Source organism: Lacerta agilis, chromosome 15, assembly GCF_009819535.1.
Source record: "Lacerta agilis isolate rLacAgi1 chromosome 15, rLacAgi1.pri, whole genome shotgun sequence".
Classification (NCBI taxonomy): domain Eukaryota; kingdom Metazoa; phylum Chordata; class Lepidosauria; order Squamata; family Lacertidae; genus Lacerta; species Lacerta agilis.
The window spans coordinates 17,953,374-17,966,040 of NC_046326.1; the positions used below are offsets into that span (position 1 = coordinate 17,953,374).

At 41.9% G+C, this 12,667-nt stretch overlaps 1 protein-coding gene across 6 annotated transcripts in view; it reads right to left on the minus strand.

The window, feature by feature from the left end:
- TTC12 (tetratricopeptide repeat domain 12) overlaps positions 1–12,667 on the minus strand; it is a 40,208-nt gene that overhangs the window by 22,964 nt on the left and 4,577 nt on the right. For all 6 annotated transcript variants that reach the window (XM_033171872.1, XM_033171873.1, XM_033171874.1 and 3 more), the window contains 4 exons: positions 7,912–8,063; positions 6,598–6,631; positions 5,279–5,356; positions 4,587–4,708 (listed from right to left, as the gene is read on the minus strand). In XM_033171872.1, the coding sequence (XP_033027763.1) occupies positions 4,587–4,708; positions 5,279–5,356; positions 6,598–6,631; positions 7,912–8,063 (386 nt within the window). The remainder of the gene's footprint in view (positions 1–4,586; positions 4,709–5,278; positions 5,357–6,597; positions 6,632–7,911; positions 8,064–12,667) is intronic.

Sequence of the window (12,667 nt, forward strand, 5' to 3'; positions counted from 1 at the left end):
CAACAACAAATACAACAATCAAAACAGAAATAACAAAAATACAAACCTACGCTGGAACACCAACATTCCTTTTACTAATTAAAAAAATCTTGTTTCAAATCTTCTTGGGGGACTTCCCCCGTTTTCTCTCCTATGCTTCCAATTCTAATTTACTTTAATAACTTCTCGTCTCTAAAATTTAAATCCATTACCATCGGGATATCCAAATATAACTTCTTAATATATAATTTAACTTCATAATACAAAATATTTCTTCTTAAATCAATTCTTAACATCTTATTTTACTAAAACTACTGCTAATAATCAATCCAAATATTTCTTCACTAATTCAAATCAAAAATTTCTTAACACACTGACTTCAGGGTACCATGATAAGCCGTCCTAATTACATTTTTAAAAAATTTCACCCTATCCCTCTTCTATCCATTTTCCTTCGCCATCTCGGGATCACCCACCAGGCTTCTCTCCACCTCCTTCCAACATTGTCCAGAATGTCCTCTTTTTCTTTATAACCAAAGGCCAGAACACAGTCCACAAACATCCTTGCAGAGAACTCCAGGGGACACAAAACGTCATCTTCCAGCATCTCCATTTCGAACTTCCAGTCATCTTCTAATTGTAATTTCCAAAGTTTTTTTCCCTTCATTTCTGGGCTCTCACCCCAGAAATCGGATATAATATGTCTTTCAACCCTGGGCCTCTCACACCAACAGGATTTTCCCTCTTCATGGAGTTGCGTAGTCACTGTATATTGTTGCTCAAATATTTCCTCAAGTTCCCTGGCAAGGTTTCCTTCCAGTTTAGTAAAGTTCTTAAAAGTCCTTCCCGTTGCTAAAAACTTTTCATCAATATCCTGCTTCAACAATTCTAATTTCTGGTTTAACAGTTCTAACTTCAAAAGAATTATCCTTTGTCCATGGGTCATACCCAGATCTAAAGCCAGTTTAAAAACGAAACCAAGCATGGTAGAAGTAGGCAGGGAATATCAAGTTTCAGTACTTTTCCATCTTTAACCACAAGTTTCAGCCGCCATTTCCCCCTAAATCAGGGTGAAAAGATTATAATCCAACATCTTTAAAGAAGAAATACTTCCAACTTCTTAGTTCCCCTAACGGGGATTCAGCCGATCAAACTTGTCAAAAAGCTCTGTAGAGACAATGTATCCACTTATGCAGCAGCAGTTAGAAACATTGTTATTTTCTTCCATTCAGCAGGGAGAGGAACAGGCTTCCTTTTTACATTCCTCCCGGAAAGCCAATTGATAAATTTTGTGTCAGATTAACCTCCGTACTTACGGCTTACGGGGTTCTTCTTCTTTTTCTTCAGATTCGGTAAGAACGACACGCTCATTGCAGACGACTGCCGCCACTTCGCCAACCCGGCTGGGGCATAGCCTCCACAGCCCCGCGCCGTTGTCCCTTCACTCCCGCCCCCCTTTTACAAGGGGAACGGGAGAAGGGTTCAGCGCGATTTTGGGCCAGCTGGAGAGCCCGTGCCGCGGGACGCTCGACCCGCGGTTTGGCGGAGCCCGCTGTGCGGTAGCGGGGCTCCTACCCCCAGGAAGGCCAGGGTCGTCTCGCTGCCGAAACGACCCTCGACCGTCCGCAATGGCGTCCTCGCCGGAAGTGTGTGACCAACCACATGATGTAATAGCCTCTTAAAATGCTTGACAAAATGACAGTACAGATCTGGAGAGCTCCACTCATGATGTGAAGTGCATAGAGCTCTTAGTGAAGGATGAGCAGTGGCACTTTGCAAGCTTTCAAATAATGTGAACTGGAGTTTTTATGCTGCCAGTTGGGCACTGTAGTGGACAACCTGGTGACCGAGATATGCCCCAAGGGAAGGGAAGCAACTTGCCCCAACACACCCCATGCTTACCACAGGAAACTTCCAATGTGTAAAGCCTGTCAGCTCCCCCACCCTATGACATGCTGGGACCAGGAAAGGTTGGTTCACCTGCTAATGGATACTCCGGAACATAAACACACAAACACACACACACACACAAACATACACACAAAAATATCTAAGAACTCTGATATTTTAAGAGCCCCCAAGGAGCCACGGATGCACACTGTCTTACACCACTTTTGTACCAGAGAATTTGGCTTCATTTTTAGCACCTTTCAAGATGTCAGCAGTAGCCATGTAGCATGCCTGAGTTGCATCCCCTTTAACAGAGCAGAATGCAGGATAAGTGGAATTGAATGAGCTTTGTCAAAGAGCAGAGTCTGAAATATTCTGCCAGTAACTTTCAGCCGTATTTTCTCCTAGATATCTTATTAATATTCATTGTTGAGAACATGGCAAGAAATGAAGCACATCAAATCCTATTATAAGGAATGTGAAAGGTGACACAAGAATTGCACAGAACTGCTTGTAGCTCATTTCGAACATGCTTAGACTCTAGAAAGGCCCACAAAGACTATGCCTATGTTCTCATTAGAAGGTGCTGAAGGTCTGGCTACATTTCAAAGGAGCAACCGTAATGCACATTTAGCTGAATTATTTGTGCCTCCAAAAGGGTATTGGTTGGACACAGGGCAAACTTTGGTCTCCGTCCTGCGCTCAGCTATTACCTGTGGCACCTAGAAGCTGTCAGCATGTGACAGAAGGCACACCCTGGGATACAATTTCGACTGGTCAGCTAAACTAGGTGAGGGTAGCTGATGGGTCTCAAACCCTTGGTTAGTTAGGGACTTCCCCTGCATGCAAAGACAGACTCTGGCAGATTGAGCAGATGAAACCAATAGTGGGTCAAACTGTTTAAAAGGCAGCTACTGCACATACTGTGTGTAGAGGGAAGAAAGGGGAAGATGGGGCTCATCAACCTGGGAAGGTAGGAGAAGGAAACACTGATCCTAAACCACCGCTACGCTACGGGATATCTTCGGGAGAAGAAAAGGCTAAGGAGTAAACCCTACACAAATCTGGAGTGGAATCTCCAAGACGGATGCATGGCGCCTTGTACGCCTCCTTCTGTCAACTCCTGCAGTCAAGCTGGTGCCAAACGTATTGCTCTTTTTTCCCTTTGGACCACAGCAGCGAGGACAAGAGGAGGGCCTTGTCGTCTGGGTAGACCAGGACCTCCCTACACACTGCCTAGGCTTGCACTCCAGGGAGGTCACGTTGGTGTTGCTAACACAGTGGTTCGACTTCACCCCCAGAGGTGCGCTCCATTATCTCTCGAGACACACTAATGCCAACAACAATGTATTCAAAACTTAGCTGAATATCACCCCTTTTAAAAACCCACTGTGCTATACTAATCCCACCAATCTATACTTTTCTTTTGAACCTGTCATGCCTCTTATGTATGCATCCTTCTTATGTATCCATAAGAGCTAACACAATTTATTGATTTCTTTACTTTACACACATATCCTACCTTTTAAGAACAGATTCGCTGAATGACAATTTACAATTAAAATAATAAAAGCAACAAAATCTCACAATCAAAAAAGCAGCACAGCATAAAAAGAAAGTAACCAATAACAAAAAAAATGCAAATATTTTTAGGGACAATGATGTTTTTAAAGTCCATGTAAAAATAGACAAAGAGGTGGCTTGTTGGATATCCCTGGGGAGGGAATTCCAAAATCTCCAGCATGGAGAAGGCCCTATCTCTGGCACAAGCCCAGAGAATCTGATTTCTTTTTGGCAGGGCATGGGGCGGGGGACCTGAAATGGCAACCTTGGATATTATTATTATTATTATTATTATTATTATTATTATTATTATTATTATACTGTCCTGAAAGTCTCAGGCCATTTCCCAGAATAAAATCAGAACATAAAACCACAAAATACATAATCATAATTAAAAACAACAACCCAATTAACCCCCCCCCCACACACACACATTTTAAAAGGGCATTGGGATGGTTTCACATAAGCAGAGGAAACTCTTCGAATATCCAGGTCCCAGATTGTATAAGCAGAAGATGCTTCCGACCACTGCACATGATTAGATGTCATTTGAAATCTCAAATACAATATTTGGAAAGCCTGAAAGTTGCAGTGGTTAGCACTGTTTGATAAATAAACATGCTAATTTAGATAATTCTGTGGGGCACCAGAAAATGTTGTGATGGAAATGGAAAATGTCCCTATGCCAATTCCCAAAAATCACAATTTGCCTGAAAACACGCATCACTGATGCTCAGCTGTACAATTCTCATGAGAGAGGCAGGCGATGCATTGGCAGATAGGTGGGTAATAGGAGGGCGATACTAAGCCAAGGCCATACAATCCTGGGAATCATGAAATGCGTAAAGAAAATGAATGCATTTCAAATGCAGGAGATCTGGCAGGAGTTGGTGACCCAGTGTTACAAATGACTAGAATAACATTGCCATGGTTTTCCTTCCAAGTTCATAATATTATCTTCCAATGTGAAAATATTATTTTCCAGATAAAGCATCGTTTACCAATAAACTAGGTGGTCTGTTTCAATTGCAACCATGAATCTATGGCTTTATCTTTAGCACTGGTTATATTCAGACTCAGATTAGATCACCAAATCAACTACCTGCTGTGGGGATAAAATGGTCATCATTTGTTGTTCTTGCCCCCACACTGACCTGTGCTCTGTTGGTGTACAGCACATGCATATCCTTTTGCTTCTTGAGGCCTTCAGTGTACTTTTGAATAGCCAGTGCATAGTCCCCTTTGCTGAAAGCATCATTCCCTTTTTCTTTCAGTGCTGTGGGAATGATAATCAGATGCATAAAAAGCCTTTCTTAGGTTAGACCCAGAATGTTGGTTGGAAAGTGGGTGGGATGAGGGGTATGAACCAACATCCTGATTCACAATAAACGACTTAGGACTTGAGCTGCAAGATTCTCATATCCTGTTAAAACTTTCACCAACTCCCGTTGCCATTGCTGAGCTGTAATAACCTGCTGTTATTAAATATTTGACCATCGTAAGCTATATTTGAAGATACATGAGCAGTCAAATGATCAATTATTCTTTGACTATGCTTTAATCAGTGCTGTTCACAGAACCTGTGGAGGGAGAACCCTCCTTCCGTAGCCTCAGGTGTGACCCAGAAATTTTATGAAATCTTATGTGTACAACTGTAGCACTGGTTTTTATTATTATTATTCTATTTTATCTCATGGTATGCTACTTCAATAGCTTTGGCACAGTGGTTTATAAATCTGTAAAACAAATAATAAAATAGAACAGCTTCATCACTTAGGTTAAAACCAAGGTTTCTTTCTAGACAGCTCCCACCCCTTCCCCTAACATGTCAAAACCAAACTGTTACCGTTTGCTAAGGCTTCATTGTGCTTCCTTTTCCTTGCTCGCTCTTTTGCATCCTTTTCTAAAGAGGCCATGAAACTCTCTAAAAGCCAAGAAAGTGGAGATGCAAGTTCAATCAAATAAAAAGAGCTTGATCGCTTTGGAAAGGGGAAAGATGAAGGTAAAATTGAAGAGCAAAGCCATATCTGAGATGTGAAATGGAAATTGAAAAGGGCTGTTTCATTAATGTGACATCAAATCAGAACAGGGGTAATAAGCTTCCATTTAAACAGAGACCCATAATGCTGATAGTGATTTTAATCCCTACATTTGAAAAAAAAAACACATTTCTAGGCGACAGGGTCTTTCTTGTTTCTGGATAATGAAGTGATTAAAAGATACTGAAAAGCACTTCCTCACACACTGAAGATGCAAGCCATCTGGGCTTGTTATGTAGATCAGGCATGTCCAACAGGTAGATTCTGATCTACCGGTAGATCACTGGACGCTTGTGGTAGATCAATGGTAGATCACTGGCTCCCCCAAAGAAGCTCAACAACTTAGGCACCCCTAAAAAAACAACTCATTTTTTGCCCTGCACCCCCCCAAATGGGGCTTTCCTTCTCCCTAAAAAAACCTCAACAACTTTGATCTGAATGCCTAAAAAACGGGCCTTCCTCCTCCCCCAAAAAACTCAACAACTTTGACCTGATCACTGCAAGTTTTTAACTCTGTAAGTAGATCACAGTCTCTTGGGAGCTGGCCATCCCTGATGTATATGAATGAAACCAGTTCTGACTTGGGAATTTAAAAGAAAAAGTGGCTTTAATGGTATAAGATGTCTCAGGATTAGTAGAGATAACTGGCATTCCAGTCCCTCAACTAGATACAGGGAACTCAAGGAGCCAATCAAGGCAAAGGGGAAAGAGTCTGAGGACATATCAACACTGCCCACCCCTTAACTCACATGCAATTAATCATAGGGCTCCGACAGAAAACAGCAGAATTGCTACTACCATGACACTCCATCTTCACAGAGGTGTATGTAAGCTACCTGGATCTGATGGGGTAGCCAGTCTATAGGTTGACAGTAGATGGACAGCCAATCTGTGAAACAGGATCTGTTCCTTTTCATTCCATGAGTCCCCACAAATGAAAACAGCAGAGGAGTCTCTTGGGATACAGCTTTCTTTCAAGACCCACTCATACATGGACAAATGTAGAATCTGGGCTAGAGTTTGCTTACAATACATGTATGCATCCTTTGTTCATCCTGCATATCGCAGAGATTCCTGTAGTACTCCCAATTCAAAATACATTGGAGCAACGTATTGAGCTGCTTACCTGGATTCATTGTTTCCTGCTGATCTGGAAAATCCTAAAAGAGGTGCATCAAAGCAAAAAGTTAGTTGCAAGTTCGGAGGAAGAAAGAGCATGCTGCAACATACTGCTTGGCTGTGGGGTTTTTTTAATGGGTTTTTAATGGTACCTGCTGCATGAAAAGAAAATGAGGCTCATTTTTCAAAGCCACTTAAATAATAATAATAACCTATAATAACCTCAAAAAGAAGAACATTTTCAACAGCTGTCAAAATTAATTCCGTCAGGAGCATTAAAAGCCACAGGAAGGAAACAAAACAAACTCCCTCCCACCCAATAATTCAGGGCTTAGGAAACTAAAATCAATTTGGAGAAGGATTTTGCAGACACTTCAATAGGGTAAATTGCCATTGTGGACTGACACTTTAAAACAGCAATAATGGCATGCTGTTGTACATTTCATAATTAACGTCCCTATTTGAAGAAAACTCCTGCTTTCAGTTATTATTTTTTGTGCCAGTGTGTGTGTGTGTGTGTCTCATACTTCTACTAGCGCAGAATAAAAAAGTGTGTGAGTTTCATAATTGGAGCCAGTCTAATTTTGCTACACCTGATTGAGGAATTAGTCCGTCTGTATCTAAACATGAAGCACAATGGGGTGGAATGAGATGACAGAGTCCCATAGTGATAGAATGGTCAGACTGTCTTTGGATTACAAAATAGGGTGAGATAACAGGGTCCCAAAAATGGCAGAATGGTCTGTAGCGCTTCAGGCTACAGATTAGGGGATGCCATTAAAAAAAAAAAACCCTTAGAAAATTAGCACAAGAAGAAGGCTGGGCTAGAATGCTATTTTCAACTTGCAGTTTCTTTTAAGGTAAAAAATGGCAGCCCTCAATTGCAGTCAGAAGTGGCATAGGCCAATCTACTACCATCTAACTGTGCTGCCAACGTGGATGCAGGCCTACACCCAAGTACAGTCTGAACTGCCAATGAGAATGGGCAAACACAATAATCAGAGACAAACAATCAAAGCAAGGAAAGGGCTATAAAAAGGATATTATTTCTCATAATATTGACACAGTGTTCTCAAGTAACAGTGGCATTTCGTTTTAATATTATGTGCATTTAAGCAACATTGGGAAATGATACAGCAATTAGCAGCATGCAGAGAAACCTTTAACAGTTCTTCCAAGAAAAGAAACTTGACAAAAGGCAAAAGTGGCATCCTGTAAACAGAAGCTTCACCTGAGTTGCTATATAATAGTTTAAAAGTACAGTATGTAATTGTTCAAAGCCCCCTGTACCATCAGGGTACGGGGATTAGTGCAGCTTTACCGGGGCTCGTGTATTGATGCATGTTCTGTCCACTGTGGGCTTGTGTTTATCCTCACATTTGACAGCAGTGGAGTTTAATCTTTTCTCTGTGTCTGCAATGGCTTTCTCCTGGATAGAAGGGTCTGTGGAATTCAGGCCTTGAATCAAGTTGGCTAGAAACAGGAGGAAAAATGAAACAATTAAGCGTGGAATAGAAAAGTTACCAGACAAATAAGGAGTTCACTCCTGCCCTGAGTAATAGGCTTCAGAAATGCACATCCCACTGCTTCTACGCACGGTTTACAGAGCAACAAGCAGGTAAAGGACAAATAAGAAGAGCAACAAACAAATCAATAAAAGCCACAGGGTAATACAAAGCATAAAAACATAGCAAACCACACCATACCAACCAGAGAAAACCTAAGCCAAATAGAAATTTCCCTGCCTGCAGCAGCAGACTCCTCTGCTGCCACCATGGTGTGGCAGAAGCTGGAACACCTGCTGGTGGATGGGCAGCCACTCAGCAAGAGCATCATGAGCATGCAGGTACTGCTGGAGCTCTTGGTCGGCTTCTACACCAAGGGCAGCCACAACTCAGTAATCTAGAGGGACAGGCTTGTCTCTGACTTCCTCAAGGGGGAAGGGACCTCCTGATTATCAAGAGCAACATATAGAATCATAGAGTCGTAGAGCTGGAATGGACCACGTGGGTCATCGAGTCCAACCCTCTGCAATGTAGGAATCTTGTGCCCAAATGGGGCTCAAGCCCACAACCCTGAGATTAATAATAACTAAGCTATCAAACGTCTTCATCAAAGGTGCCACGGGGCAGGCTACCCGGAGTCAACATCCACCTTACCACTAGCGGTAGGCCCAGGAACCCCATCATCTCCACCACGGCCCACTACCCAAGGACCCCAGCCGGTGCAGTATCTGGCTGAGCTGGCTTAACAGTGGGCATTATGTGTATTTTATTGAACAAAGACCATAGTCTTTGGGGACATGAAGAACGTGTGGATGAACTTAACAGTGCTTAGCTTTTAGCTGCTATTTTGTTAGTGTTGTTAATACTGTTTTATAGATTATAAATGCCACGCTGATTTGTTAATCATATGATTTTTGTTGTAAATGTGATGTTTAGCTTATCTTTTTGTTAATAGTGTTTAATAGATTGTAATTGTTTTATTGAAGATTTTTTAATTATTTTAAATGATTTGTGCTGTATGTTATTGTTGCTTATTGTTTGTAAGCCACTTTGAGGTTCATTTGACTGAAAAGTGGCATAGAAATACAACAGATCAATCAGAGTAGGCAACGTGCAAGCCTTCCTGGGTGGAGGGCTCCAGAGGTAGGTGTCATGACCAAAAATGCCCTCTTTCATATTATCATCAATCTGCTGTATCAGACAGCAGAGGTGCTCAAAGAATGACCTCCAGGGAAGATCTTTGTGTTTGGGCAGATTTGTGGAGGAGGAAGCACTTATCCACAAGTTGTGCCTGCCCCTGGAAAGACATATTGGGCTGGTTTAGACATATTGCTAAACCATAGTGAATGAATCCAGGCAATCCTCCGGCTCACAAGCTGCTCCCCACCACACCCCTCTTCCAGTGCAGCTATTACAAGTCTAGAAGTTTCTACTTCCATTTTCAATTAGCCCCGGGTTTATCATGTGGTTAAATTTGTGGAAGCAAATCAACTTCAAATTATGGTTTAGGAAGCTGCTTTATTTTCATTAATCATAGTTAAGATTAACCACAGTTTATGGAACAAACAACATGCAAAACTGCAGTTAATCTAAAACAAATGCTCAATGTTTGAGCACCTGCTCTGCATGCAGAAGGTCCTAGGTTCAACCTCTGGCATCTGCGGTTAAAGCTAGGAAGTCTCTTTATCTGAACCCCTAGAGTCCCTGCCAGTCTTTGTCAACAATCCTGAGCAAGATGGATCAACAGTCTGACTTGGTATAAAATATCTTCCTATGCTCCTATCTCATTTTTGTGGCCATGGTGGAGGATGAGTGAGTGCAAGCCTGAGGCTCAATTAGCCTCATCTTTGTGGTGCTAAATTATGGTTTAGTATTGGACACAGGTGGCGCTGTGGGTTAAACCACTGAGCCTAGGGCTTGCCGATCAGAAGGTCGGCGGTTTGAATCCCCGCGATGGGGTGAGCTCCTGTTGCTCGGTCCCAGCTCCTGCCCACCTAGCAGTTCGAAAGCACGTCAAAGTGCAAATAGATAAATAGGGACTGCTCCGGCGGGAAGGTAAACGGCGTTTCCGTGCGCTGCTCTGGTCCACCAGAAGCGGCTTTGTCATGCTGGCTACATGACCCGGAAGCTGTACACCGGCTCCCTTGGCCAGTAACGCAAGATGAGCGCCGCAACCCCAGAGTCGGACATGACTGGACCTAATGGTCAGGGGTCCCTTTACCTTTTTATTGCACCCCAAACCAGTCAATATATTATTGGTTGTGGACAACAATCATAAAAATGAATAAAACCAAAAGTATATTTTTAAAAATATAAACTGCCTGCTCCAGATCTGTCTGCACTGCAAAATACAACAGAATTCCCTATTCATGTGGACTATCCCATCCGTTTAAATGGACATGCCAGGTTCAAGAATGCAAAACAACTCGCTTAGCTTTTATAGCTCTTGCAGACAGGAGTGTGTGCTGGATATCCTGCACTCATTATAAATTGCTATGTAAGGGTGAAACAAGGGCGATTTCTGTTTAGCAGGGAACACAGCTCTCTCACTACTTAAGAGATGTAATGATGGTCATTGAGATTCATACATGTATGTCCAAAAGGGAGGGAGTTCAAAATTGAAAACCCAGAGGTACTTTAATGTGACCATAATGTTCTGGCTAGAATCCTACAAATCTCCTATTTGTAGGAAAATAAATCTTCTAGCCAGTGTGGTGTAGTGGTTAAGAACAGTAGACTCGTAATCTGGTGAACCGGGTTCGCGTCTCCACTCCTCCACATGCAGCTGCTGGGTGACCTTGGGCTAGTCTCCCTTCTTTGAAGTCTCTCAGCCCCACTCACCTCACAGAGTGTTTGTTGTGGGGGAGGAAGGGAAAGGAGAATGTTAGCCGCTTTGAGACTCCTTCAGGTAGTGATAAAGCGGGATATCAAATCCAAACTCTCCCTCATGGTTGCACAGGTGTGTTTTAAATTGGAATGGCAAAAGGAAAACAAAAGGAAAACTGTAATATTAGGTTTTTGGTTTGTTTGTTTTTAAAAAAGACCCTTAGAAATATTTTTTTCTCTGTGATTTATTTTTAACTTTCAAGAACTTAGAATTCAAGTGATACTCACCCATCACTTGCATAGTGTGGTAGCCAACTTGCTCAAGAAAGGAATATTGTATGTTAACTTCCTACGACTCAAATATGCAAACCATGTTTTTTTTAAAAATAAATACTGTAAATATGCAAACCAGGTGCCGCCCTCTGGCTCAAAGTAACATTTTGATGTAGACTCAATGCTGAACAAATTGCTCAGCTCAGATTTAATTTGGGGGCTTTCTCAGAAGCTGGCATGATGCACACCACTTTCCAAACATTGAGAAAGATATAAAAAGAGAAATGTTTTTGCAAAGCAGTGCAACTAGGCCAAGATTTAATTCTGAAGTCAGCATTTTATCTCTGCAGAACAGATTGGCTGTTCTGGACGCCTGCTCTCCTTGAAGTCCTGGCTTTGTTGCACTCGTGTTTATATAAAAATGGATGACCCAAGCAATAATTGAGATTTCTCCAAGTCATGAATTGGAAAGCCAGTTCTAATTCACTGAGCGGGTAGAGGCGAGATGAGTTGGGGATACTGCAGAAAGCAAAGCCAAAACAAAGAACAACCATCATCTTCCCGTCTTCTCAGATGACCTGTACAACCCCTATCTGTACCTTGCAAATAAAGTAGACAGCAGAGGAAATTAAAAGATGCCGCACTACAGCTGCAGAGGGCCACAAACAAAGAAATTCAGGAAAGAAATTCAAGAAGCAGTGAATTCAAAACTCTATCTTGATACTAAGGCAGTCTTACTCAGCCTGCTGCCTTCCAGATGTTTTAGACATCCACCAGTTCTCACCCAACATTACCTTATGATGCTGGGGCTAATGAGAGTTGTCAATCAAAACATCTGAAGGACACCTGGTTGGGAAAGGCTTCCCTAAAGTTTTCTTTCCAGCACAGGCTGTGCAAACATTACTGGCTTAAAATGCAGCAAAGCCATTTATTCCCTGCTGTGTAAATCATATTTACACATCACTGTGCACATCAGTGCAATGTGTACATGTGATTTCATGTCACCTACTGTCTGTACACAGCAGTATGGATGTCTTCATGTGACTTATGTTTCAAATCGAAACATTGAAGTTGGTTTGGGGAGAAAAAGATAAAAATGCAGAGTGCCTCAAAAAAGTACAGAATAGATGTGGACTGGGGCTGGCACGGTGTGTACACAGCTTTACAAACCAGCCATGGGAGTGCACAGGATGCAGTCATACAGTAAAGGACAGATGATACAGTAAAGGAGATTCTCCTCTTCTATATGATTGTGACAACTAGAATTGTTTCTCCAAAGCACTGGGAAATAAATCAAATACCTAGGACTTATAGAGAATTGTACATGCAAATTAAGGGATATGACAATTTTTAACAATTTAGCTTATGGTGCATGAAACAACAAAGAAACATTCAGACAAAATTTGAAGCTGATTAGATACGGGTCAAACAATATTAGAACAATCACAATGACTGACAATTCCTTTCTACTTT